This window comes from Podarcis bocagei (genome assembly GCF_964188305.1).
Source record: "Podarcis bocagei genome assembly, chromosome: 14".
NCBI lineage: Eukaryota > Metazoa > Chordata > Lepidosauria > Squamata > Lacertidae > Podarcis > Podarcis bocagei.
In genome coordinates this window covers 965,799-989,668 of record NC_138139.1, presented here as the reverse complement: position 1 = coordinate 989,668, position 23,870 = coordinate 965,799, and the positions used below count along the sequence as shown (strand labels likewise).

The window sequence follows — 23,870 nt, the reverse complement described above, 5'->3', positions numbered from 1 at the left end:
ATTTGTTGTCAAAAGGCAGTGCTGGAAACCTGTGGTCCCTACAGACAAGATAATATTTTTCATCCCATCCCTGTTGCCTAGAAGATTACAGCTCAGCATTTAGAGTTTGAGAGCATTTAAGGACAAAGCACACTGCTCATGCAGTCACTGTACTTGCCAGGGAGCAGCAGCACACAAGCTTTTTTCTGATAGATCCACTTGCTTTTTTCCATGGATTACCAACTGTTCAATTGTGCTTAATCTCCACAGCTTAGTTCTTGAAAATAACTAAGACGCAATCCTGAGGAGGTAAACTTTAGTCAGCAGCAGGGGGCTTGACACAACAGACAGCCCTGCCATATGAAAATTAAACAAATCCCTGCATGTAGAAATCTATCCCATGAAGAAGCAGCATCCTATGTGTCATGTCAAGAAGCATCCAAGCATCACTGTCTCTCTCACACGGTCTTTTCTCTGGGAATCTCATTAGTGGTACCATGGCAGAGCATTTGGTCGATTTAACAGCAATGTGAAAATGACTATGCAAATGAGAAATGATGTGAATATCTAGAATCATAACATACTTGTTCCCATCCACTGAAACCTTTGCACCTCTCCATGGATACAAAACATACATTTAATCTGTTATCAGTTTCAAAGCCATCCAAAACGTATGCCTCATGAAACAAAATGAAGGAGAGGGAATGGTTTCCTTGGGTAGTTATCCCACCCAAACCCATTTTGTGAAGTGTATTTTATTACTTTTATACATGTGCTAAACATAATTTAAAATACAACAAACAAGAGCAGCTAATCTGTCATCTCTTGAAAGAAGGTGTAATAAATAGCAGCTTAAAGTTGGAACCATACTGAGATCCAGTTTATAATGCACGTTAGAGGCTCTGATCCAGCAGGTCTGGGGAGGTGATTTAGAAACTCACTTTGATGTAGGAGGACAGGGCACAGCCTTCCGCAAACCATTGTGGCCATCTAGTTCAGTACTGTCTGCACTGACTGGCAGCAGCTCTCCAGGATTTCAAGCAGGGTTCTCCCCCAGCCCCCAAGATGGATGCTGGGGGTCCAAACCTGGGACCTTCTGCATTCAAAGCAGGTGCTCTGCACTGAGTTGTGCCACTTTCCCACTGTGTGAAAATTGCTGCACAGCTCCTTAAGCTGTTTGACATTTTCTCTTGTTAGGGCAAACTGCTGCCTCATCTACTTTTGACCCTGATCCCTTATGCAAGGGGAAGTGCTTCTCCACTAATTCCAAACAATGCTGCATACTAAAACACTCACAATAGGAGCACTGGCCTGTTAAATTAAGTTTGAATTCATTCAGACTATGTTAATTTATGAATACTTCAGAGACAGCAATTATTAGGGTTTCCCCCCTTTCTTTTTTGCCCAATGTTTGCTGTTAGGATGCCAGCATAATTAGGGGCTAGAAGCAAGCAGCTAATCTTCAAGCATGCTGGAAAGAGGATTGTTTGATGAAGCGCTGTGTAATCGGGCACAGCTCCTAAAAATGCCTAACACCTAACGAGTTTAAGGACTTAGGATACTCGCTGAAAACCACTGCCTGTAACACCCCAACTGCGAAGCACAATGGGACACAGGAAGATGCTGGCTGAGGCAAAGCAGGCAAGGTTTGGCTAGAGTTGCAGCTCTCAGACTTGAATAACATGCTAACAAAAGGCATCTCTTTTTTAACACACAGCACAGAAACAACACAATAAGCCAGGGCTCCCCAAACTAAGGCCCGCGGGCAGGATAAGGTCCAAGGGGCTCGTTTATCTGGCCCGCAGCGACCCCGGCCACCCGCTCTTACTGGCGCTGCACTGTGCGGCTGCCCACTTCCAGGTCGGAGGAGCACTGGAAATAGCGTGCGCATATGGGCATGCGCTCCCCCACCCTCCGCGCAATTGGCGCTGGAGACACCGGCCCGAGGCGCGGTAAGTTTGCTGACCCCTGCAATAAGCTGCCTTGGAAGAAGGGAGCAACCTCTTCTCCCACATTAAGCAGCCAGACCCTCATCATGCATCAGCTGGGGTGACATTCCAAAAGGTCTGTCAGCTCCCACTTTCCATGCTGGCTGCGATGAAGAGCAGGCATTGAGGAATGTGAGGTCCTTGGTGTATATAGGCGGAGTGCTGGTTCCTCAGGGAAACCTGTTCAGGGGGTTCCATATTTGAAGGGAGTCATAAGTTTGGAAAGCTGTCTCAAGAGGCTCCTGACTAAGTGACTCCATCTCAGACTTGGCTTTGGGACCAGAGTTCAGAGTCTCTGTGACTTGCAACTTTGCCCTTGCTGAGCCATCCGGCCTTTCCTCCTCCATGTCAGTCTTGGCTCACAGTTGGTGTCATGACTCAGGTATGTAAAGTGAGAAACACCCATAACATGAAGTGTGAGAGGGAGCAAAACAGGGAAAGCAAAATATTGATTATCAAATATTGCATTTTTTAGATTGTGCACAAATGATTTCCCCACCATAAGAGAAGCAGCATCTATAGACAGAGTCTGGCTTAAAACAAATTGGAAACTTACAACTGAGCACAATCCTTCTTGCTCCCTCCTTTCCAGCTGTTGGGGGCCCTCTGCTGACAGTCTGAAAATCTGCAATAATGAGCATATCCCAGCCCAGTCATTTCCATCCTTGCCGAATATGGAGTCAAGATGGTGACCAGCTTAGTGATGAGGTGCAACAGGGAGAGTAAATGGCTATTATGTGCTGCTTGCTGAATATTAGACCTTTCCATCTAGGAGCGGACACTTCGGACGCAAGAGACAGCAGACTTATTTGTGCTGTGCCAGAAAACTTCCCAGACAAATCTGCCTGGCTACTACTGAAGACGATGGACCAGAAAATCCTGGTCTAGTACCAAGGGAGGGGGTGGGGAAGAGAGATCTTATGAGTTGAACTGCCCCATGACAGCACCTCCCTATTCCAAATTTTAATCTAGACTAGACAACTACTTTTAATATTTGCAGCTATGGGTCCCCTCCACGTTAGAGAAAACAGACTAAGAGTGCTGCACTGGAGTGAGAATCTTCCACAGGCTACTTTGTACCTCCAGTAACGAGATTCTACCTTCCAGCACAGCACATAGCACATCTACACAGATCTTCATTTAGTTGTCTTTTAAGGACGCAAAAGCCAAGTGTCCAAGCTAAAGGCTCAAAAGGGTGGGAAGGGATCTGAATGGAGGGACTGCAGAGAAATTCTTCAGGAACCTGTTTCGGTTGCACTTCCTGATTCAATACGCAAACCAAAACACAGTTAATATTTGAAATCTGCACTTCTCCCAATTTTGCAATGCAGTTCCTCCAACCAAAAAAGAAATTTGTACAAAAAGGGTACATTTGGGGAAAGTGCTTACAAAGAGAAAGTCAGTGAAAATAATGTACACAATGCATTTTAGATGGGAAAATTGCTTGCAAAAATGCATGTAGATTCATAGCACTTTAGAGTTGGAAGGGACCCTGAGGATCATCTAGTCCACCCCCTGCAATGCAGGAATAGGCAGCTGGTCCATACAGGGGTCGAACCTGCAACCTTGGGGTTATCAGCTCCAGGCTCTCACCAACTGAGCTATCCAGGCATGTATTAGGCAAAATCATGTACAGTCAACCATACATCTGGAGAAATGCACACAATTTTGTGTGTGAACTTCCTAAAAAAAGAATTACAAAACAAATGTAGAAATGGAACAAACGGAACTTAAGATTGGAAAAATGAGAAACAGACTGAAACTGAAAATTGCAGTTTGCCAATCTGTAGTTAGATGAGGCCATACTTCCAATTCTAAAGGGGACAGGCCCCTATCAAACTTCTTCAAATCAGAATCAAGTATACCAGCACCTTTGTACCATATCTGACAAAAGGGAATTACAATCCCAACAACCGAAAACATTTTTGCTCACTGTTGCGCTTGTCTATTGAAGAGAACCAACCCGCTTTGAGCAGTTTTGCACACCAGAGGCAAATGCATGCAAGTCAAGAGCCCAAACAGCACTTTTCAAGTTCACCCAATCAAGACCTCACCAATGTTTTTGGCCAAGTTTGATCAGGAAGGACCACCAAATCTGTACACGAGTAGCCCTGATATTTTAATGGAAATACTGCACTACAGTCAAGTTTACAACATCTGTATAGAAATCACATGAATAGGTGGCAAAAAGGTTCACATTACAGAATACAAAAAGCAATTTAAAATAAGAATGAAAGTATTTTGCTATTTGTACAGGCTAGGACTAGGAGCTTGGAGCTCAGATGTCAGACATCAGGGTTGGGAGGGTCAGGGGGTGGGGAGAGAGAAATGCTGAATTCTGAAATCCTGCTACAGGAAGGGCAGTGGCCTCCTTTATTTTGCAGCTGCAGGGGTTTTTCTTACCCTCAAAAACACTGGGTGAGAAAAAAATCCCACCCTGCTCCACCTGTCTTGTTCAAAATGACACTTGGGCAAAGTGTTTTATCTTCTAACTTGGTAAAAAGGTCTAAACTGATAGTTTAAATATACACAGAAGAGGTACATCTGAGAGGCTGTTGAGAGTGAGGAGCAGGGGAGCAGCACAAGCAAAATGGAACAGGACACAGTAGTGTTGTCATCCCCCTCTTTTAAAAGGGCAAGGGAAGGAGACATGGGTAAGTTAGCTTATTGCTGGCATACCATAAGAACTCCCCAGCTGGGCTCCACTCCTTGCTTTTACCGCTGCAGGTCACATTCCCCTGTGCAAACCTGCCTCTTACTGCAGAGGCCCAACCTGCACCTCTACACTGTTCTCTTAAGCTACAGGGAAGAGAAAGGTCCTTGCACAGGTCCTCTTTTTCTCCTCTCTAATTTCTTTGCCTTGGACCATGACAACACTGTTCTGAGAGTGTGGACAGCTACTTGCTGGGATACCTGGAGAGATGCAAGTTTGGCAGATTTGGGGAGAAGACAAATACCAGAAAGCCATATTTTTAAAGGTCTCTTGGTTTTGTCACTTTGTACAAGCAACCAACGCCTCCTTGGAGGAGGGCACAAATGTTAGGTTCATTGCCATTTACAAAACCCACAGCAACTTTTTTTAAAGAGAGACCTTCATATCTTCAGTTTTTGTTCGTGCCATCTATAGTAAAAAAAAAAGTCCCTGCTTGTGTATGTTACTGGTGAAACCACAAAAGGCCACCCCTCTTTTTTCCTATGGTCTTGCATGCACGCTCGCTCTCTCTCTCTCTCTCTCTCTCTCTCTCTCTCTCTCTCACACACACACACACACACACACACACACACACACACAAACACTCTCTCTCCTCTCTCTCTTGAGCAGCTCTGTCAAATACTGGTTTGGTATTTAGGATATTTTCTTCAGCAATGAGAAGAATCACACAAGAAAGCACAACCAACCCCAAACTAGGGAGCTCAGCAACACTTTCAAAAAGTGCAAATTCTCTGAGCTGGAAGACTAGGTGGATAATAAAAAAACTACCCAGCAAAACAATCTCCCCAAAACAAACAAACAAAAAGAATTTAAAAATTCTGATATATATTATCATTCATATATCACACAGGCTGCTTAAAATACGAGTCATGTAATCCCACTACACACACATTCTCATTCTCTCTCACACGCATATCCTTTTTTCCCTTTCCATGAAGAATTTTTTTTGTTGGGTTGGATGCCTCCCTGCCCGCAATTGGTAGCCATACATCTCTCAGAACAGAGTGAGGGAACCAGCAAGAACACATCTTTCTCTGGTAAGAACCAAGATGTATTATTATTATTATTATTATTAATAATAATAATAATAATATTTTTGTATTTTTGTATTTATTTATTTTTTACAAAAAGGAACAAGTTTCCACACAAAGCACTACAATGATAACTCCCTTTGGTAGAAAGTGTAATAAAAATGTCTCTGTCACTCTCATCTGTAGGTACTAAAACCTGAACCTGAAGCCACCTGGTACTAAGGTACACAAGAAGCTAGTATAGTTATACTAGCACATCAAGCATACTTTTTCTTTAATAAAAAACAAAAAAATTGACAAGTATGTACATTTATTTACAAAAAAAGAGGGGGGAAACCAGTTTAATATAGGTTGTTGCTATTGTGAAAGCTTGTGTTGTCTGTATAGGGGTACTGTGTAGGTGAGAGGAAGTGTTTGTGTGAAAAGCTGGTGCATGGCACTAAGAGAGACTAGTAAACAAGCAGGTTCAAAAAAACAAAACAAAAAACAAACCCCAAACAAAACAATCATTCCACTGGCACTGGAAAGGACTGACCGATCTTAAATGGTTTGTGTTAAGTCAGGCACCCAGATAGCAAGGAAGGAACTGGAAAGAAAAGAGAAGGGGGCAGCAAACTCAAGAGCCAATGTTTCCGCCATCTGGACTGCTGAGCCCTGAGAGCCAATGGAAGGTTCCAGAAAGTCTGCTGCCTACTCCTGTTGAAGCTGGGGACTGGGCATTTTGGAGATTCCCAACCAAGATACTCTGGCTGCAAGACTTTTTTTCCTTTTTCTTCTTGGGGAGGGGGTGTTCAAACGCACCACATCTTGTCAGGCTATTCAAAGCCCCCAGTTCTCACTGATGCCCATGTGGCTGGGAGAACGCTGCTGGTGTGTGTACAGGCAAGATGGTCTTCTCTACAGCGACTTGGACACCTCAGCGCCCCTCATGGCATGGAGCATGCGTGTGATCTCAGCCTCTGGGCAGCAGTTCCAGCTTCCGTTTCTCAGGATGGACATTTCCAAAAGTTGCCCCCCTGGGGCAACGAGATGTACCAGCTATGAATTAGTCCAGAAGTGGCTGTTGTTACGGAGATAACAGCGAGGGGCTGGGGAGGAGGCAGGAGGAAGGCATCTTCCTTGTTTTCCTTGATGAACCTGCACGAAATGTGCACCCACAACTCGACCTTTTCCTATTCCCTAGGAGTTTAGGGCGTCTTGAATATTGTGCCATATTTGACCCGGTACTTGTTAATGCTCACAAAGTGAAGGTCCTCTGTGTCGCAGGTGGTGGTGCAAGGCACCAAGCCTTCCAAGCCCTCCCCCATTAGCCACTTGCTAGTTTCAGCTGCCATTTCACGGGTCACGTGCTCCTTGGTCCACCTGTCAACCCAGGCCTGGAATCGCTGGTGCAGCCTTTTGCTCACCCTCTCATGGGACTACAAGGAAGGGAGAAAACAAGAGAAAGCTTTAGTGACTGGCATTAGGCAGTGAGGCCTTGGTCAGACATACATGCATGCCTGCTTAGCACATGTACAACCCTCTTTTCCCTCCATGTCACAATCTGCATATAGTCTAATGGACACAGGTTTTCTGCCAGAAAAAGTGGCTCCCATTACACATACTAAGTGTACCATTGAAGTGATCCCCCTTTACTGGCAACAAGGCAAGCCAGTGTATGCAGAATACAGTGAGTTCCCAGTTGATCTCCCAGTAAGATATGGACCAGACTCCGACACCTCTGGTCATAAAAACAGTTGCTTTGATGAACAGTGATGCAAGCAGAGGGCTGCAGGGGGAATGAACCAAAACACCACTGTATCCTGGCTGCCTGCAGCTTTCCCTTGAGGAGAAGCCACAGCTGCTCACCCCACCCGCTTTGCTCAGGCCTACCTGATGGGCACGCAACAGAGCAGTCCTCCTGTACATGTAATCCTCCGATTTGATCACGTACACCATCTTGTAGGAGTTGAGCTTGAATTTGCACTCCAGTTTGTCCAAGCTCTCAACGTTCTCCAAGGGCTTCTTGCTGATACCCTCCTTCCCGTCCTTCTCCTGCTGCTCCCGACCCCGCTGACACTTGCGGATCCGCCTCAAGTTCCTGTAAAGCAGAGAGCCCCTGCTGGAATTAGCACCCGCCTCCCTCATCGGGCTGGACGTTGTGGCTCGCGGGGCCTGCTCCTCAAAATCCATCACACTGCTCGTGCTGAATGACGATAAGAGCGTAAGGGATGATTAACACATTTAACGTTGCCGTGGTTGCCTGCATCCTCCTCCACTTGCTGAAAAACTGCTGGGGAAAGGAGCAAATCCCCTCCCAGCAGAGTTCAGCCCAAGCTGAGAGGGGAAGGGTGATTCCCAGGCACTGGCTAAATTGGTGCTTGACCTGCACTGCGGAGGAGAAACTCCTGTTATACATAACCATCCTTTTTTCCTGACCAAAAATGTGATCTTTGATATGCTACCAAGGCACATTCATTCAAAGAATTGCCACAAAAGCTCATGATGACATTTGCTGGCTAGTTTTTCCTCCTCAGCACAGGCAAGCATTAGATCAACCAGTCCTTGTGACCCACTCCTTTCCTCTTTGCTTGCGCCAAGCACTCGGTGAAGGGCCTTCCACCACAAGGAGAGGGAGACATAGACAGACAGCTACGGCTGTTTTTAATGTGTGGATCAGCACTTAGCCACAACCATGGGAGAGCTTCAAAGCTGTTTACAAAGTCTGTACACAGTGCAATTGCATGAAGCTGAAGCAGGGTTGTCCAAGTACATATTAGTGACCACCCCGATCTGAAACATTTCCTATTTCTGCTTTGTTGGGGTTTTTTTTTGGGGGGGGGAGCAGCTAAAGTCACAAGAGCAGAGGCCTACAAGGAACTCTCAGACTATTATTATTATTATTATTATTATTATTATTATTATTATTATTATTATTATTATTAGCAGCAGCAGCAGCACACAACTGCCACCATGTTCTTTCCAGCTGCCAGTTTCCTACAGTGACCCTAGGCAATGGGGCTATGATCTCCAGAGGAAATGCATGCCTCAAAATGACCCATTAGTTCTTAGAGTAATGCACAATATCATTTCACTCACCTTGGCAGAAATACTGGCTTCTGGGCCAGCTGTTCCCGTAGTTCAGGAGAGGTAGAATCAGAATTGACATACCGATCCACATAGTCGGTCCAACGCTGAAATAGAACACAGAATAAAGAGATGCACCAATGAGCTCCCTTTAACAGAGGAAGCTTTCCCCACTTCCGAGGAGCTTCCATTCCCCTTCTGTGTCCAGGGCAGCTGCCTACCAGCTTCATCTGGCTGAGACCCTACCTGCCTGCAGACTGTCTCGCCAGAGTGGTGCATGCTCTAGTTATCTCCCGCTTGGACTACTGCCATGCACTCTACTTTGAAGGTGACCTGGAAACTACAACTAATCCAGAATGCAGCAGCTAGACTGGTGACTGGAAGTGGCTGCCGAAACCACATAACACCGGTCCTGAAAGACCTACATTGGCTCCCGGTACATTTCTGAGCACAGTTCAAAATGTTGGTGCTGACCCTTTAAAGCCCTAAATGGCCTCAGTCCAGGATACCTGAAGGAGCATCTCCACCCCCATCATTCAGCCTGGACACTGAGGTCCAGCTCTGAGGGCCTTCTGGCGATTCCCTCCCTGTGAGAAGTGAGATTACAGGGAACCAGGCAGAGGGCCTCCTGTGGCGCCCGCCCTGTGGAATGCTCTCCCATCAGATGTCAAGGAAATAAGCAACTATCTTACTTTTAAAAGACATCTGAAGGCAGCCGCCCAGAATGGCTGGGGAATTAATAAATTATTAGTATTGTTATTATTATTATTATTGATGCGACACTCATTATTTGTAAAAACAGAGCTGGGGAAACCCTGTCTTATTTGTTTTAGAACAGCAGAGGTATGTGCCACTTGGACTTTAAAGCAAGGATAGAATGATCTGCTTAAAATTACTGTTCAATGGCACAAATGTTACAACATTTATAAGTGGCAACTCACTGATCTTGGTAAGCCAAGATTTTATAGAATTTTGTTAGTGGAAATGCATCTGTAACTTTCAGGATCAAACTTTTGAAGTTTAGTTCCATTTTTGAAAGAACTCACACTCCTTTTCCCTACATTGGTCACAGCCTGAACCATTTCATGTTAAGGACAATATATTGCTCTTTCACTTGTATTGCTAAAAATATTGCATTACTCACCCCAAACTTGAGGGACAAAGGGTATAAAAAGAATCATAGAATCATAGAGTTGGAATAGACCACAAGGGCCATCGAGTCCAACCCCCTGCCAAGCAGGAAACACCATCAGAGCACTCCTGACATATGGTTGTCAAGCCTCTGCTTAAAGACCTCCAAAGAAGGAGACTCCACCACACTCCTTGGCAGCAAATTCCACTGTCAAACAGCTCTTACTGTCAGGAAGTTCTTCCTAATGTTTAGGTGGAATCTTCTTTCTTGTAGTTTGGATCCATTGCTCTGTGTCCGCTTCTCTGGAGCAGCAGAAAACAACCTTTCTCCCTCCTCTATATGACATCCTTTTATATATTTGAACATGGCTATCATATCACCCCTTAACCTCCTCTTCTCCAGGCTAAACATGCCCAGCTCCCTTAGCCGTTCCTCATAAGGCATCGTTTCCAGGCCTTTGACCATTTTGGTTGCCCTCCTCTGGACACGTTCCAGTTTGTCAGTGTCCTTCTTGAACTGTGAAATAAGATTAGACCCTTCTGGCTTTGGCAGTGATCTTTGGCAATGCACAACAGTATCTTCTATGAGTAGCCTTGGCACTGAATAATTATGTTGTGTGAACCTAAATATTTTGGAAGGACTTTTTGTTTGCTTTCAAGCCTAAGAATGCATGCAGTCATTGCTCCGCATGAAGACGTCATAGAAAAGCACTAGGTTTGAGGTTCACCTTGTCTTGTTGTTTGTATGTAATGCTTCAAAATGCAACGTTTGGAATTAGGCACCTACTATGGCTAATGTTTTCAGCTTGCTTTTAAAAAATCAGTTATCTAGCGGTCACGAATGTTTCTGACCTGAAAGCACCTCATCAGATGAAGCCTGAATATACTGACTTGCTTGCCTTTGTAAGGAGTTGTGCACACATATAATCTACTCATATTCTGAAGATAAACAGCAGCATCTGCTTATTACTATACACAGAAAAACTATACATGTTAAAATCTGAAAAAATCCACATAATAGAACCTGGACCTATTTTTACTGCACCTGAAGCGCTTCAGTAAAAATGCATATATGTTCCTTTGATAGCTGAAATTAAGAGCCACCAACCAACAGCAGTCCTTTTCTTACCTCAGCCTCAACAGGGTCATCAGAGTTCTCCTCTTCTGTGTCAAGCAGCTCAATAGTTAGCTGAACATGGTCTCTGCTCTGAACAAACATCAACTGCAGAACAGAAGACAGTACTTCAGTAAGGAGCTCAATAATCCTCAGAGTTTTTATCAGGTACCCAAAGCCATATACATGCTATACAGGCTGAACTTGGCCCAGCAATGTAAAGCCACCTTGTTAGAGATCGAAGAAGGTTCAGATAAGCAGAGAGCTCACTTGAAAAGTTCTCTGCTGGAAGTCTACAGATGAGTCAGCCACTATCACCATAGCAACCATGAGTTTTCTTTAGCCTAGCAGCCTCCATCAAGAAACTGCATTACTTTGCCCTTAAGGTGAACGTGAGGGAATTGCCCTCCCGGCTGCTAAACCATGCTGCAAGACCAGGCTGGACTGCTGAGTCACTAATCCTGCAAGTCCTTCGATTCACTGAGCAGGGGGGGTGGGCATTGCATTTTTAAATTAGTTCTGTGGCTACACTTTTCTGCTTCTCACTACCCCAGCTGTCTTTCTTCAGTTTCTGCTTGTTTCCCAGACTTGCTGACTACAGCAGGAAGCACTTAAGCTACAAATGATGGAGCTGAGTCCATCACCTGCTACTCTTCCCCCAACCCACAATTTTGGGTTTGAGGGGGAAAAAGAGAAACCAAAAGCTTTATATCAACTTGCTCCAGCCTGTAGGAACAAATTTTTAAAAAGGGGGGGCATGGAAATTGCTGCAGGGAAGCAATGGGAACACAGAGTGAACTTCAGTGGAAGGAAACATTATATTTAACAGCATTTTGATCTCAGGTGCAAATGAAGCTCTGGGTAGTGTGAGTGCAACTAAAGAATGTCCATGTGCAAGGGAACTAGAGAGTTGTAGAGGAGAAAAATAATTGTGAAGAGCTGGTGGAAAAAACTGGGACTTTGGTGGGGCGCCTGTGTATCTGTAAGGGAGGTGGGGTGGGGGACAACATTTACTTAATAGAAAGAAAAGTGTAAGGGATCAGGACTATAGTTAAGCCATGCTTAAGTCTGTCTAGTGTAGCATTTGGGAAAGTGATGAAGGTGGGGGAGACGTGAAAGGCACTCTACTGACACCCAAGAAACCAAAATGAAAATGCTAAGAATAGCAACTCAGGGAAATGGAAGCCTCTGCCCGCACACAGGTGAGGCAGCCACCTTCTTTCTATGCTTGTTCAAAACAGAAAGAGCAGCTAATTGGGATCTGACTAAATACTGCTTCTGCCAGCTTGCGTCAAATGTACTATAAATCATTAGAAAAACAACTACATATATTTCACTAGTTAGGTGCTTGTTTGACGGAGCACAACAGCTTACCTGCATGTGGCCAAGAGCATCATTATTAAGCAACCACTGCTGCATACAAGCCTATAGCACCTTTTGCGATTTGTCTCTATGGCACTGGAACTGGTAGGTGGTTACGCCAATTGTGGTTGCAAGGGGCGATGGCAGAAGCCAGGTGAAATACCTGGTGAATTGCTCAGTAAGCATAATGCAATTTGGAAACGTGCACATCCTTGGATGTTTTGCTAGTGACAAAGAAGATCGTCCCCATTCCGTTACCCCCACACTAAGTACATCAGGATCTCTCTTCCTAGCTTTGTAAAGACTCCAAGACTTTTTTTTTTTTACCTTAAAGCAGTTCTCATCTTGCATTAGCTGCTCAGCTTTGCGCTGGTATGCTGTCTCTACAAGGGACCGAGATGACTGTGATGACAGCAGGCCTCCGGTAGCTCCATTGCTGTTCTCAGCCAGGTACAGTTCTGTCACCTGTACACAGAGTTCGTCGCTCACAATGTGCTGAAGCTGTTGATATATCATATACAGGAGACATTACAATGCTTTCTGGTAACCAAAATTATCAAGTGCAAAAAAACCCACATAAAATTGCAGCCTAAATCGTGCCAGAGAGAGAATTAACTACAGCTCACAAATGGCACATCATCCAATAGCAATTCCTTCTATGGGTAACAAGTGTGGGTACAAGTCAATTTTTGTGTAACTTGATAAACCACTTAGAGGCCTACTTTGGCATTAAGTGCTATATAAATCAATCACTCGCTCAAAATAGTTAAGACAAAAAGGTAACACAACCTCCTGGATTTCTCATCCCCATCTCCTCTGGTAGACAGATGAGGTTCAGCAGTAAGTGACTGAGCCCTGAACTGGTTTTCTAGAGCACAGCACTGACAAGACCTGTTCTTTCTTGAAAGCCCCAGATCCCCTGTCCCCTCCTCACCTGTCTAACAATACTCTGAATCAGCTTGTCCATGGTGAAGGCAATGTAGGCATGGATGGTGAACATCTCGCGAAGAGAGTCCTCATATTGCGAAGAGTCCATGTTGCCGTCCAGCAGGTTCCGCACCATGTCTAGGAAAGCTGGGTAGTAATCTTCCACATCGATATCCACTAAAAGGGGAAAGAAGGATGCTCCACGTGAGACCTGCTTCTCCCTCCCTCTCACCACCTGGCCATTAAATGTTGATATGGGCCAGTAGGAAGGTGGGAGATTATATTGGAGTTTGAGAAAAAGATTTGGAGGGAGAGACTGTGATGGAGTTTGGCCAATTTTGGGAAGTTTGGCTTTTAGATGGTGTTCCCCACTCTATGCAATCACATGTATACATGGAGCATACCCAGGAACGTAAAGAGGGAGACACCTGTCATTACTTAAAAATGCTTGAAGGGGGGCGGCTGGGATCTATCTATCTATCTATCTATCTATCTATCTATCTATCTATCTATGCCAGTCCTCTCTTGGCCACCTATACAGTCATACCTCGGCTCCCGAACGCCGAGCTTCCTGCAGCCAATCAGAAGCCGAATGGACTTCCAGAACAGATTCTGTTTGACTTCCGAGGTACGACTGTATGTGTTTGGGATGTCATATCTTCCTTCCTTATCAGGTAGATGCAGAAGCCCATTTCCTTCTCTTCCCTAATGAGATACCTATTACTCACTGCTTGCTAGCAATGAGTTACCAAGATTTGAATCTTTCCATGTAACTGCTGAAACTTGCATTTTTTTAAATAAAAAAAACCACTTTGTCCAGTTTTATTCAGTACCCTTTTAACTTTATTCTTGTCTGGGTCCTTCACTGGACTTAGCATTGTATCCTCCATTTCTTATCTCTCAACTTAAAAAATAAACAAAAGTTTGAACCATTTATTGTTGTTTGGGTTATAATCATTAACCCATCCGGTTGAAGTTTTGGGGACATCAATCTCTGGCAGCAGAGGCAAACAAGCAACAGGGAAAGGAGAAGAGCAAGAGAATAGGAGTTATCCCTCTTGACTGCAGAGGAAGACCTATCCAGCATTCTTACTGGAAAGCTTACTGGCTGGACAGAAAAGTTGCAGTCCCTTCCATTCCTTGCTCCCAGAGCCTGGCATTCAGAGCTATACACCTACTGCATCTGGAGCCTCCACATAGCTATAGTAGCTGATAGCCACTGGTGGATAAATTCATTGAGCGCAGAGCTAACACTCATTCTAAAGCCCCTTAAGTTATTGCCATCACTCTAGGTTGTAGCAGTTGACAAGGGCCTTTCTTGGCTGGAGCAAAAGCCAAACTGTGCTGATGGGAAGGAAGATGGCTCTTTACAACAGAAAGCGACCCCACCACTTCTGCCTTGGAGACCATTGTCAAAGACCAGCACCTGCCACGCTAGCCCCAGCCAAGTATGGGTGTACTCACTTGGCTCTTTCAACCGCAGCTGGATGGCAGGGCTGTCACTCTTGTCACGCTTGACACCCAGCACATCCCGCTCCCACTCCCTTTCCCGATTCTCCTCTTCAATCTGCCGTTCGGCCTGGTTGTATATTCGCAGCAACCGCAAGCAGAGGATCTGGTGGAGACGGAGGAAAATGTACCAGTTGTTGTTGACATAGAACAAGTTGTAGACTTCATCCATTCCACGCAGCTTCTGGGCTGCCGTGTTGCTGAAGAGCAGCTTGGCTTTAGGAGGGCTACTACCCCCCACACCATTGTGCTTTTTCACAGCCCCTGAGCCTTCGTCCACATCCATCTCTTCCTCTTCCTCCTCCTCCACATCAGACAGCTCGCCTCGCTGAGCAAAGAGCAGGTCTGGGATGAAGTGATACATGATCTGCTTGATTTTGTATTTGTCCTCTTTCTGGATGCCTGTCTGCCGCTTCACGTGGTGGATAATTAGAGAGGCAGCATCATCCAGGATCTGTTTATCTTCGTAGGCTAAGGACAGGTGAGGGCCAATGTTATCTTCAGAAGTCTGCTCCTGCCTCTGAAAATCAGGAGAGAAAGAGCATGAAATCCATCTCCACATGGCTCTCTTCTCTCATCAGCTGAAAATCACTGCCTGGGCTGGACAGGAAAGTGCTCTACCCCAGTAAGTATAAAAAGATCTGCGCAACTAATTAAGTTTATACCAGGGGTGACCAACTTCCAAGAGACTGCGATCTGCTCCCACTATAAATAAACTGGCAGTGATCTACCCACTGGTTTGACCAAAGTTGCTGAGCTTTTTTTTAGGGGGAGGGGCCAGAGTTGTTTTCATGTGATCAACCAGGATCAACCCACGATTGACCAGCAGCTCACAATCGACCACTTGGACAGCTCTAGTTTATACACAGCCACTCATCTGGAGGCCAGAGCAGACTTCATGGCACCCAAAAGGACCAGTTTCCTTGAAAGGTTTCCCACCATCGGTGCAGCTATTTCTCCCCTCTATCCGAAACCCTTTTGCCCACCTCAGATTATAGTGCAGAGGTACCTCGTGTTACAAATGCTTCGGGTTACACAACATCCTTTCCATCAATTGTCAATCAGGATGAAATAAGGTTGAAAAAGAGAGGGCAAAGCCTCCAACCTACCTCATCGTAAATAGTCTCAATCTCGCTAAGAAGGCTCTTTGATCTTAAGACCTTGGTGTCATTTTGTTTAAAGTTGATGCCCTGGTGGTCAAGGGACTTCAGGTAGTATTTCTCATTCTGTTCCCGCCATACTTTGTTGAATCCTCTCTGGGCTTCTCTCCACTCCTCCTCTTTCATTTTTAACCTTAACAGAAAGAAAGGCAACGTGGCCTAAGAGATGAGTACAGCCACGAGGACTAGCAGGAATAAAGCATCCTGCCTTTGACAGACTTTAACATTCAAGGGATATTCAAGGCATTCGTGATTTGACCACATTCAGCATGGGAGAACACGAGCAGAAGGTGATGTAACACAGAAAATGGGCTACTTTGGTCTTGATCTCTAAGTCATACCTTGGGTTACAGACACTTCAGGTTGCGCGTTTTCGGAATACGGAGCGCCAAAACCTGGAAGTACCGGAACGGATTACTTCCGGGTTTTGGCGCATGTGCATACGCAAAAGTGCCGAATCGCAACCCGTGCGTGCGCAGACGTGGTGCTGCGGGTTGCGGACGCTGCGGGTTGTGAACGTGCCCGAGAGTCCACTGTATTATAATTCATGACTAGATCAGAACATTCCAGATTAATCACCATTGTGGATCTTTCCCTGTTTAAAAAAACATTCTCTGCCATGAACAGAAGTTTACCATCCACTCTCTTGTAGCAGCTGCTTTGCTGTAACTTCATTCGAATCCACAGCTAGCATGATGGACTTGTGTGCAGGAGATCCATGTTCCAACCCTCACTCAACTGTGCAGCTCACCACATGCTCTTGGTCTAACCTATGTCACAGGGCTTTTGTGAGGATAAAGCGAGCTAAACCCCATCCATGTATGCCACTTTGAGCTCAGTGGGGGGCGAGATACAAATGTGAGTGGTCACCAGCGTTGAGCTTCTCTGGGCCATAAGCAACGTGATGCAAGGGAGACTGCCTTTGAGAATGGCCTGGAACTTGAGTGACTTTTGAATACAAACTGCAAGCTGGGGCTGAGTGCCCTGACTGCTGCACTTCAAAGTCTTAGCTTTGACTTTATATTTCTTTACAGATTGTGACCAGGTTACCTTGTAAGGACTGCTCTTTTGCATATACCTACCCAGCCAGAGATCTTTGTATGTGACCCTCAACTATGAACTCCTGTCAACATGACAGATGGCATTTTCCTTGCCTAGCTTTGGACTGTCCTCCCTGGAGAAGCTGACCTGGTGCCTTCTTTGGCATCTCTTTGGCACCGGGCCTTTTAATTTATTGTATTGATTATGTTTTTGTCTCTGTTGTGGAATTTGAGGCTGTGCATATATAAGAAAGAGCTCTTTGGCATTGGAATGGTCTCACCTGGGGGGCTGTGGACTCTCATTTCTTGGAAGTTTTTTAGCAGAGGTTGGATGGTCATCTGCCATGGATGCTTTAGCTGGGATTCCTGCACTGCAGGCAGTTCCAGCTCTAAGCTTCTATGATTCTATAATTCTATATATAGTACACACACTCACTTAATGGATATGTATTTTTATATTGCCTTTTAAATTACAGGCAGCCTCCCTTCACACTTGTTCAATATGTGTGCAACCTTATGCTCGTGAATTGTGCCAAACACAGAAGGGACCCTAAAACATCATAAAGATGTCACTGAAACGTCACTAAAAGGGTGGAATGGGGGGTGGGGCGTTGCAGGCTTTTTCAATGTGTTTCAATTATATACAGTTTAACTGGTATTTGCAGGGCCTTGGAATGTAACTCCCACGTAGGCAAGGGTCTACCTGAAATTGCTTTTTAAATTGTGCAAGGAATCATCAGTCACACTGAGAACCTTGCTAAATGACAGGACAAAAATGCCACCCAAAAAAACATCATTAAAAAGCAGCACTTGGGGAAACTGAAAAAGGAGGGGGATGAGGGAGCTCCACCTGCATTTCCCAGTTACCTTTTCAACACAATAGGGACTGCGACGGCTGGGTTCTTCCTAAGCCCATCAATGATGTCAGCTGCCTTGTCAGCATATATCCTCTGCAATGCCTTGCGATGAATAACTTCTGAGGAGCCGCCCAAAGTGTTGTCCAGCCGGAATTTGGCCTGCTCCTCAGCTGATAAGCGTGAGAGTTTCTTCTGTATCGTCTCTAGGACTCTGATGGTCGCTAGGTTGGTCTCCAAGACAACATCCAGCTGAAATGGAGAGCATGCATCAGCCATGGCTTATAGCAATAAACTATAAAAACTATAAAAAATAAACAAATTCTGGCATATGTGGGAATGGGGTTCTTACATATAGTACAAAAGGCTTTTCAACACTGTGTAAGATGGTGGAAACTGAGATGAAAATCAGAGCAATAGAGCCAAACAAAACCCTTATTCACATCCAATAGTCTTTAAATCTAATTTTTTGGTGGGTGGAGGGTGCTATTGTAATAGGTAATTTAATTTCTATGTGAAGCAAAACATCAAACCTATGAGCCTGCAGCTATTCACTTTCAGGAGATGCACATGGCAGCGAGCAAAGTTTTGACAAGTCTTATATCTGGGAGGGTAAGATAGGAAGACTATAGCAAACCACCATGATATTAGTATTGTGCATTTATACAGCACTGAGTGCTCAAAGCACCTCACATACACAACCATAGTCAATCCTTACAACAACCTTGCAAGGCATGCTGGTATTATTACCCCATATTACAGAAGCAGAGGTGAGTCATTTAGGCTCCTACTCTGTTTGTTGTGGGAGCAAGGTTCAAATTGGTGGCCTTCCTTCTCACAACCCACACTCTTGGTTACTGCTTTACACCAAAGCTATCAAGAACTATTCATTCATCAAAGCAGATATTAAGTCAACCTAACATAGTATCACAAGCTTCCCATGACATTAAGCTCTGATATAGCTACCTCAAATCGTTCATCCTCACACCGGTAGATGTGCTCTTCATACTGAGTCTTCTTGGAGCTCACAAACGTGGAATCTTCAGACCAGGATGGAAAGGAGACCCAGGTGTCATTCAAAACCTTAGGAGGAGAGAGAAGCATCTCATTTAAGAGTAGCCAGATACCGATAATTCTAGCTCCTACATAAAGTAAATTCTTACAGATTTTTGGGGACTGTCATAGATGTACAAGAAAGGGCAACAACAAAAGATTTTCTGAATTTTTGATCCATTGGTCAGTTTAGTTGTAAGATTAAAAGTAATAGAAACCATCATGCTTTGAGCAAAACTCAATAGGAGCGCTTGAGCTCCACCTGCAGGACCACAGTAACAGTCATTTCTATTTCTGCCTAACACACTATAACGTGCCTTGGATTTTAAGAAGACTAGACTTTGCAATCCACACATAAAATCACATGACAGTACCTCAGAGTGGCTCTACACTTTACGAGGTGAGCACAGTTGCTATGGACGTATCGGCACTGACACTGGTGTTTCACAAAGTAAATATGCAAAGTGTAGATAACATGCACAGGCCTCTAAACCCAAGTGTGCCCACGCCTGCACTTTATGCACGTTCTGTAGAAACCACTCAAGTAACACCAGTAGACACACAACAATAAAATAAGCTTTACTGTACTTGCCAAAGGCCATGACAAAATCATACCAACACTGTGAGGAAAAAGAAGTATCTATATAATTATATATAAAAAGCAGAGCCACTGCCTGAACCATCAAGATCATAAAATGCAAATGCTCGTGTAGAATGGGGGCGTCACACAGCTTGCGAGAGTTTCCTATTTAGGTCTCTGAATCTCCCTTACAGTTTACTGCAATTTTGTCCAGGTTTTTCTTCCCGATCTTTCTTGCCACCAGCGCGAAGAGGGCCACGTTATAAGTCACTGGAGCATTAGCATCCCTGAGCAGCCATAGACCCCTCTCTGCCAGGGAGAGACAGCTTTCCTGGACAACCAAGGGATTTAGAAAGTGTCTCCTAGGTTCTGAGTATAGTGGGTACTGTAATAAATAATGCTGGGTGTCCTCCACTCGCAATTGCCCACAAATAAAATACCTATCTGTGTATGGAACCCTATTATAATGCCCATACAGGACAGCGGAGGGCATTCCTTGGAAACACAGCTCAGCAAAGGAAGATCCTAATGAAGCTGGCCAAAGTTTAGACAGGGAGTTGGTTCTCAAATGCACCGTTTATGAGAGTAGAAACCACGGGGAACTTCTGAGGATTTGATTACTTGAAAATCCCGTTGAGATTCTGTCCAGTAACACCAGTCCCTTAGTTGACACTTGTCTATGATCGTGATCTCATTTAGCTCGTGGAAATGTTAGTAATTCAAGTTACACTGAATGTTTGATTTCCACCAAAGTTAAATGTGGGACCACGTCATTGATATAGAAATAAAAAAGTGTACAAATTTGTTTTACTCCACTGGTCAATTTAAAGGGCTTAGACAAGAAATATGCACACAGACAGAAATTAATTTTTGCAACTTGAAGAAAGGTGCATACAGTTTAAGTTGCATAAGGCTGACCAAATTTGCAGTGCAAAGAATTCCTGATTTGGAGGCCTAAAATGAGACACATGTTTTTCTTATCTTAAAGCACTATGTAGATATCAACCCAGAGAAAATAACCTAATAATGATGCATTTTTTTGGTCTTCATGCTCAACTCTAGCATTCTTTCTAACCTCAATATAGGCCATGTCAAACTTTTTTTTAAAGGACCCAGTACAGGTAAGATAAAGGTAAAGGACCTTTGGACAGTTTAAGTCCAGTCAAATTCAACTATGGGGTGCAGCGCTCATCTTGCTTCAGGCCGAGGGAGCCGGTGTTTGTCCGCAGCTTGGTCTCTTGATAATGGGCACCATCTTGCCAGGGTGAGTTTTTAGGTGCATGTAGGCTCTTGACAAGATGAAGACCCCTGCCATAATGCCAATTCAGACACGCCCTTGACATCATATGATTTATCTTTCTTTTCCCCAAAAATTTTGTATTGGGTTTTTACAAAATTAAAACACACACACACACACACACACACACACACAAACAAACATATATCATATCCTTATTAAAACTTATCTTCTTAACATTGTTAACTGACGTCCTCATGTCCCCCTAGTTGGGTTTCAATGCAAATCATTTTAACGGTTTTCCAAATAAAAATTCTTAAAATCTTAACTTAATCCCTTAACATCAGTCAATCTTCCCAATTCAGCATTAAACATAATAATTCCTGACATTAATTATTTAAATCCTAGACCTAGTTGGTAATTGCAAGCTTTTTTCCAATTATTTTAACTTGATGTATTTAGCTAAATAGTCATTGAATTTCTTCCATTCTTCCTGATACTCCTCCTCATTCTGATTGCAGACTCTTCCGGTCAGGTCAGCTAGCTCCAAAAAGTTCATCATCTTCATCTGCCATTCTTCCACAGTTGGTAGTTATTGCGTTTTCCACTTCTTAGCTAATAGTATTTGAGCAGCAGTTGTAGCATGCAAAAATAATTTAACATCTTTCTTGGGCAATTCCAAATTCCAAGAAGAAACACCTCTGGTTTCTTTATAAATGTATATTCCAACTTTTTTTTCAATTCTTTATAAATCTTTTCCCAGAAGTCTTTCACCTTGGAGCAGGTCCACCACGTGATAAAATGTTCCTTCTTTTTCTTTACATTTCCAACATAGATTATCGCAGTTATGATAAATCTTTGCTAGTTTAACAGGGGTCAAATACCATCTATACATCATTTTCATTATATTCTCCTTTAACATTGTACGTTCATGTGGTGAAGGTGAACCTGACCCCTTTCTTCCACAGTCTTTCCCAATTCTTGAATATTATGTTGTGTCCTACATCTCTTGCCCAATCGATCATTACTGATTTAACTTGTTCATCCTTTGTATGCCACTCCAACAGTAACTTATACATTTTAAAATAAAAAAATTCCTTCCAGTAGCACCTTAAAGACCAACTAAGTTAGTTCTTGGTATGAGCTTTCGTGTGCATGCACACTTCTTCAGATACACTGAAACAGAAGTTGCCAGATCCTTCTATATAGTGAGAAGGTGGGGAGGGGTATTACTCAGAAGGGTGGTGGGAATGGGAGATTGGCAGATAGCTGAGATGAGCCTGTTGATGACTCTTAACGACTGTAATAGGTCTTACAGGAAAAGGCAAGGGGTGAGAAGGTGAGAAATGGCTTAGTCATGTATAATGACACCACAGATTTTCTGAGGAAAATACAATCTTTAAATAATCTTCCCAACAATTCTATACTAGCTACTATGGATGTGGAATCTCTGTATACCAACATCCCACACAACAATGGTTTACAAGCTATAAGGAACACCATTTCAGATAAAACCACAGCGGACCTTGCCACCAAACTCTGCCAATTTGTCTTTACCCACAACAACTTCAAATTCGGTGATGACCTGTTCCTTCAGATCAGCGGCACAGCAATGGGCACCCGCATGGCCCCACAGTATGCCAACATCTTCATGGCAGATTTAGAACAACGTTTCCTAAACTCCTACCCACTCAAACCTCTCTTGTACCTGCGATACATTGACGATATTTTTATCATCTGGACACATGGTCAACAGACCCTGGACACCTTTCACCAGAAATTTAATGATTTTCACCCCACAATCAACCTTACAATGAATCAATCTATGCAAGAAATACATTTTTTGGACACTACTATAAAAATACATGATGGGCACATAGACACCACCTTATACCGTAAACCAACTGACCGACAAACATATCTACATGCCTCTAGCTACCATCCCAAACATACCAAACAGTCCATTGTATATAGCCAGGCACTACGTTACAGCCGCATCTGTTCCAATTCTACAGAGACTCTCACCTAAGAAATCTACAGCAAACCTTTTCAGAACTAAAATACCCAGCAGATGAAGGTAGACAACAGATCAACAGAGCCAGACTGATACCCAGAGAGAACTTGCTGCAAGACAGACCCAAAAAAGAAAATAACAGAACACCTCTAGTCATCACATACAGCTCCCAAGTTAAAACAGTACAACGCATCATCAGAGATCTACAACCTCTCCTGGACAATGACAGTTCTCTTTCTCAAGCTCTGGGAGGAAGACCTTTCATTGCCTACAGACAGCCACCCAATCTTAAACAACTCCTAACCCACAATAATACTACAACCAGACTTAACACGGACACTGGCACCAGAGCCTGCAATAAACCCAGATGCCAACTTTGCTGCCACATACACCCAGACAACACCATTACTGGCCCCAACAACATCACACATACCATCTCGGGACTATTTAATTGCTCATCGTCTAACATTGTGTATGCCATCAAATGCCAACAGTGTCCTTCAGCTCTCTATATTGGACAAACAGGCCAAACCTTACGCCAAAGAATAAACGGACATAAATCTGACATCAAGAACCACAAAACAGAGAAACCAGTAGGAGAACACTTCAATCTCCCAGGACATTCTATACAAGATCTCAAAGTAGCTGTTTTACTACAAAGGAATTTCAGAAATAGACTGGAAAGAGAAGCTGCTGAATTGCAACTCATTACCAAACTTAAAACCATGGAGAGACCTGGTCTGAACAAAGACATTGGATTCTTATCTCATTATACATGACTAAGCCATTTCTCACCTTCTCACCCCTTGCCTTTTCCTGTAAGACCTATTACAGTCGTTAAGAGTCGTCAACAGGCTCATCTCAGCTATCTGCCAATCTCCCATTCCCACCACCCTTCTGAGTAATACCCCTCCCCACCTTCTCACTATATACAGTGGTGCCCCGCAAGACGAAATTAATTCGTTCCACAAGTTTTGTCGTCTAGCGAATTTTTCGTCTTGCGAATCACGAAATCCCATAGGAATGCATTGAAAATCAATTAATGCGTTCCTATGGTCAAAAAAAGTCCAAACAAAGCCAAATTTGGTACAGCAACAGTTTATTAACTGCTC

The 23,870-nt window shown here is 43.9% G+C and overlaps 1 protein-coding gene and 2 long non-coding RNA genes across 6 annotated transcripts in view; 1 reads left to right on the top strand and 2 right to left on the bottom strand.

Moving 5' to 3' along the window:
* Nucleotides 1-65: 65 nt before the first annotated feature.
* Nucleotides 66-23,870, bottom strand: part of LOC308573608 — a 91,694-nt gene continuing 67,889 nt past the window's right edge. The window contains exon 2 of the long non-coding RNA XR_014002137.1: nucleotides 66-1,255. This is a non-coding gene — a long non-coding RNA (uncharacterized lncRNA). The remainder of the gene's footprint in view (nucleotides 1,256-23,870) is intronic.
* On the top strand, nucleotides 1,248-5,344 carry LOC308573606. The gene is made up of 2 exons (XR_014002135.1): nucleotides 1,248-3,421; nucleotides 3,577-5,344. It is a non-coding gene; the product is annotated as an uncharacterized lncRNA (long non-coding RNA).
* The window catches only part of SIN3A (SIN3 transcription regulator family member A), a 62,913-nt gene continuing 43,108 nt past the window's right edge, over nucleotides 4,066-23,870 (bottom strand). For 2 of the 4 annotated variants that reach the window (XM_081170512.1, XM_081170511.1), the window contains exons 12-21: nucleotides 18,841-18,957; nucleotides 17,888-18,126; nucleotides 15,930-16,113; nucleotides 14,776-15,340; nucleotides 13,319-13,488; nucleotides 12,712-12,885; nucleotides 11,038-11,130; nucleotides 8,790-8,884; nucleotides 7,584-7,896; nucleotides 4,066-7,129 (exon numbers count right to left, since the gene is read on the bottom strand). In XM_081170512.1, the coding sequence (XP_081026638.1) occupies nucleotides 6,899-7,129; nucleotides 7,584-7,896; nucleotides 8,790-8,884; nucleotides 11,038-11,130; nucleotides 12,712-12,885; nucleotides 13,319-13,488; nucleotides 14,776-15,340; nucleotides 15,930-16,113; nucleotides 17,888-18,126; nucleotides 18,841-18,957 (2,181 nt within the window). In that variant the 3' untranslated portion in view covers nucleotides 4,066-6,898. The remainder of the gene's footprint in view (nucleotides 7,130-7,583; nucleotides 7,897-8,789; nucleotides 8,885-11,037; nucleotides 11,131-12,711; nucleotides 12,886-13,318; nucleotides 13,489-14,775; nucleotides 15,341-15,929; nucleotides 16,114-17,887; nucleotides 18,127-18,840; nucleotides 18,958-23,870) is intronic. The other 2 variants (XM_081170513.1, XM_081170514.1) reach the window with 2 other exon arrangements.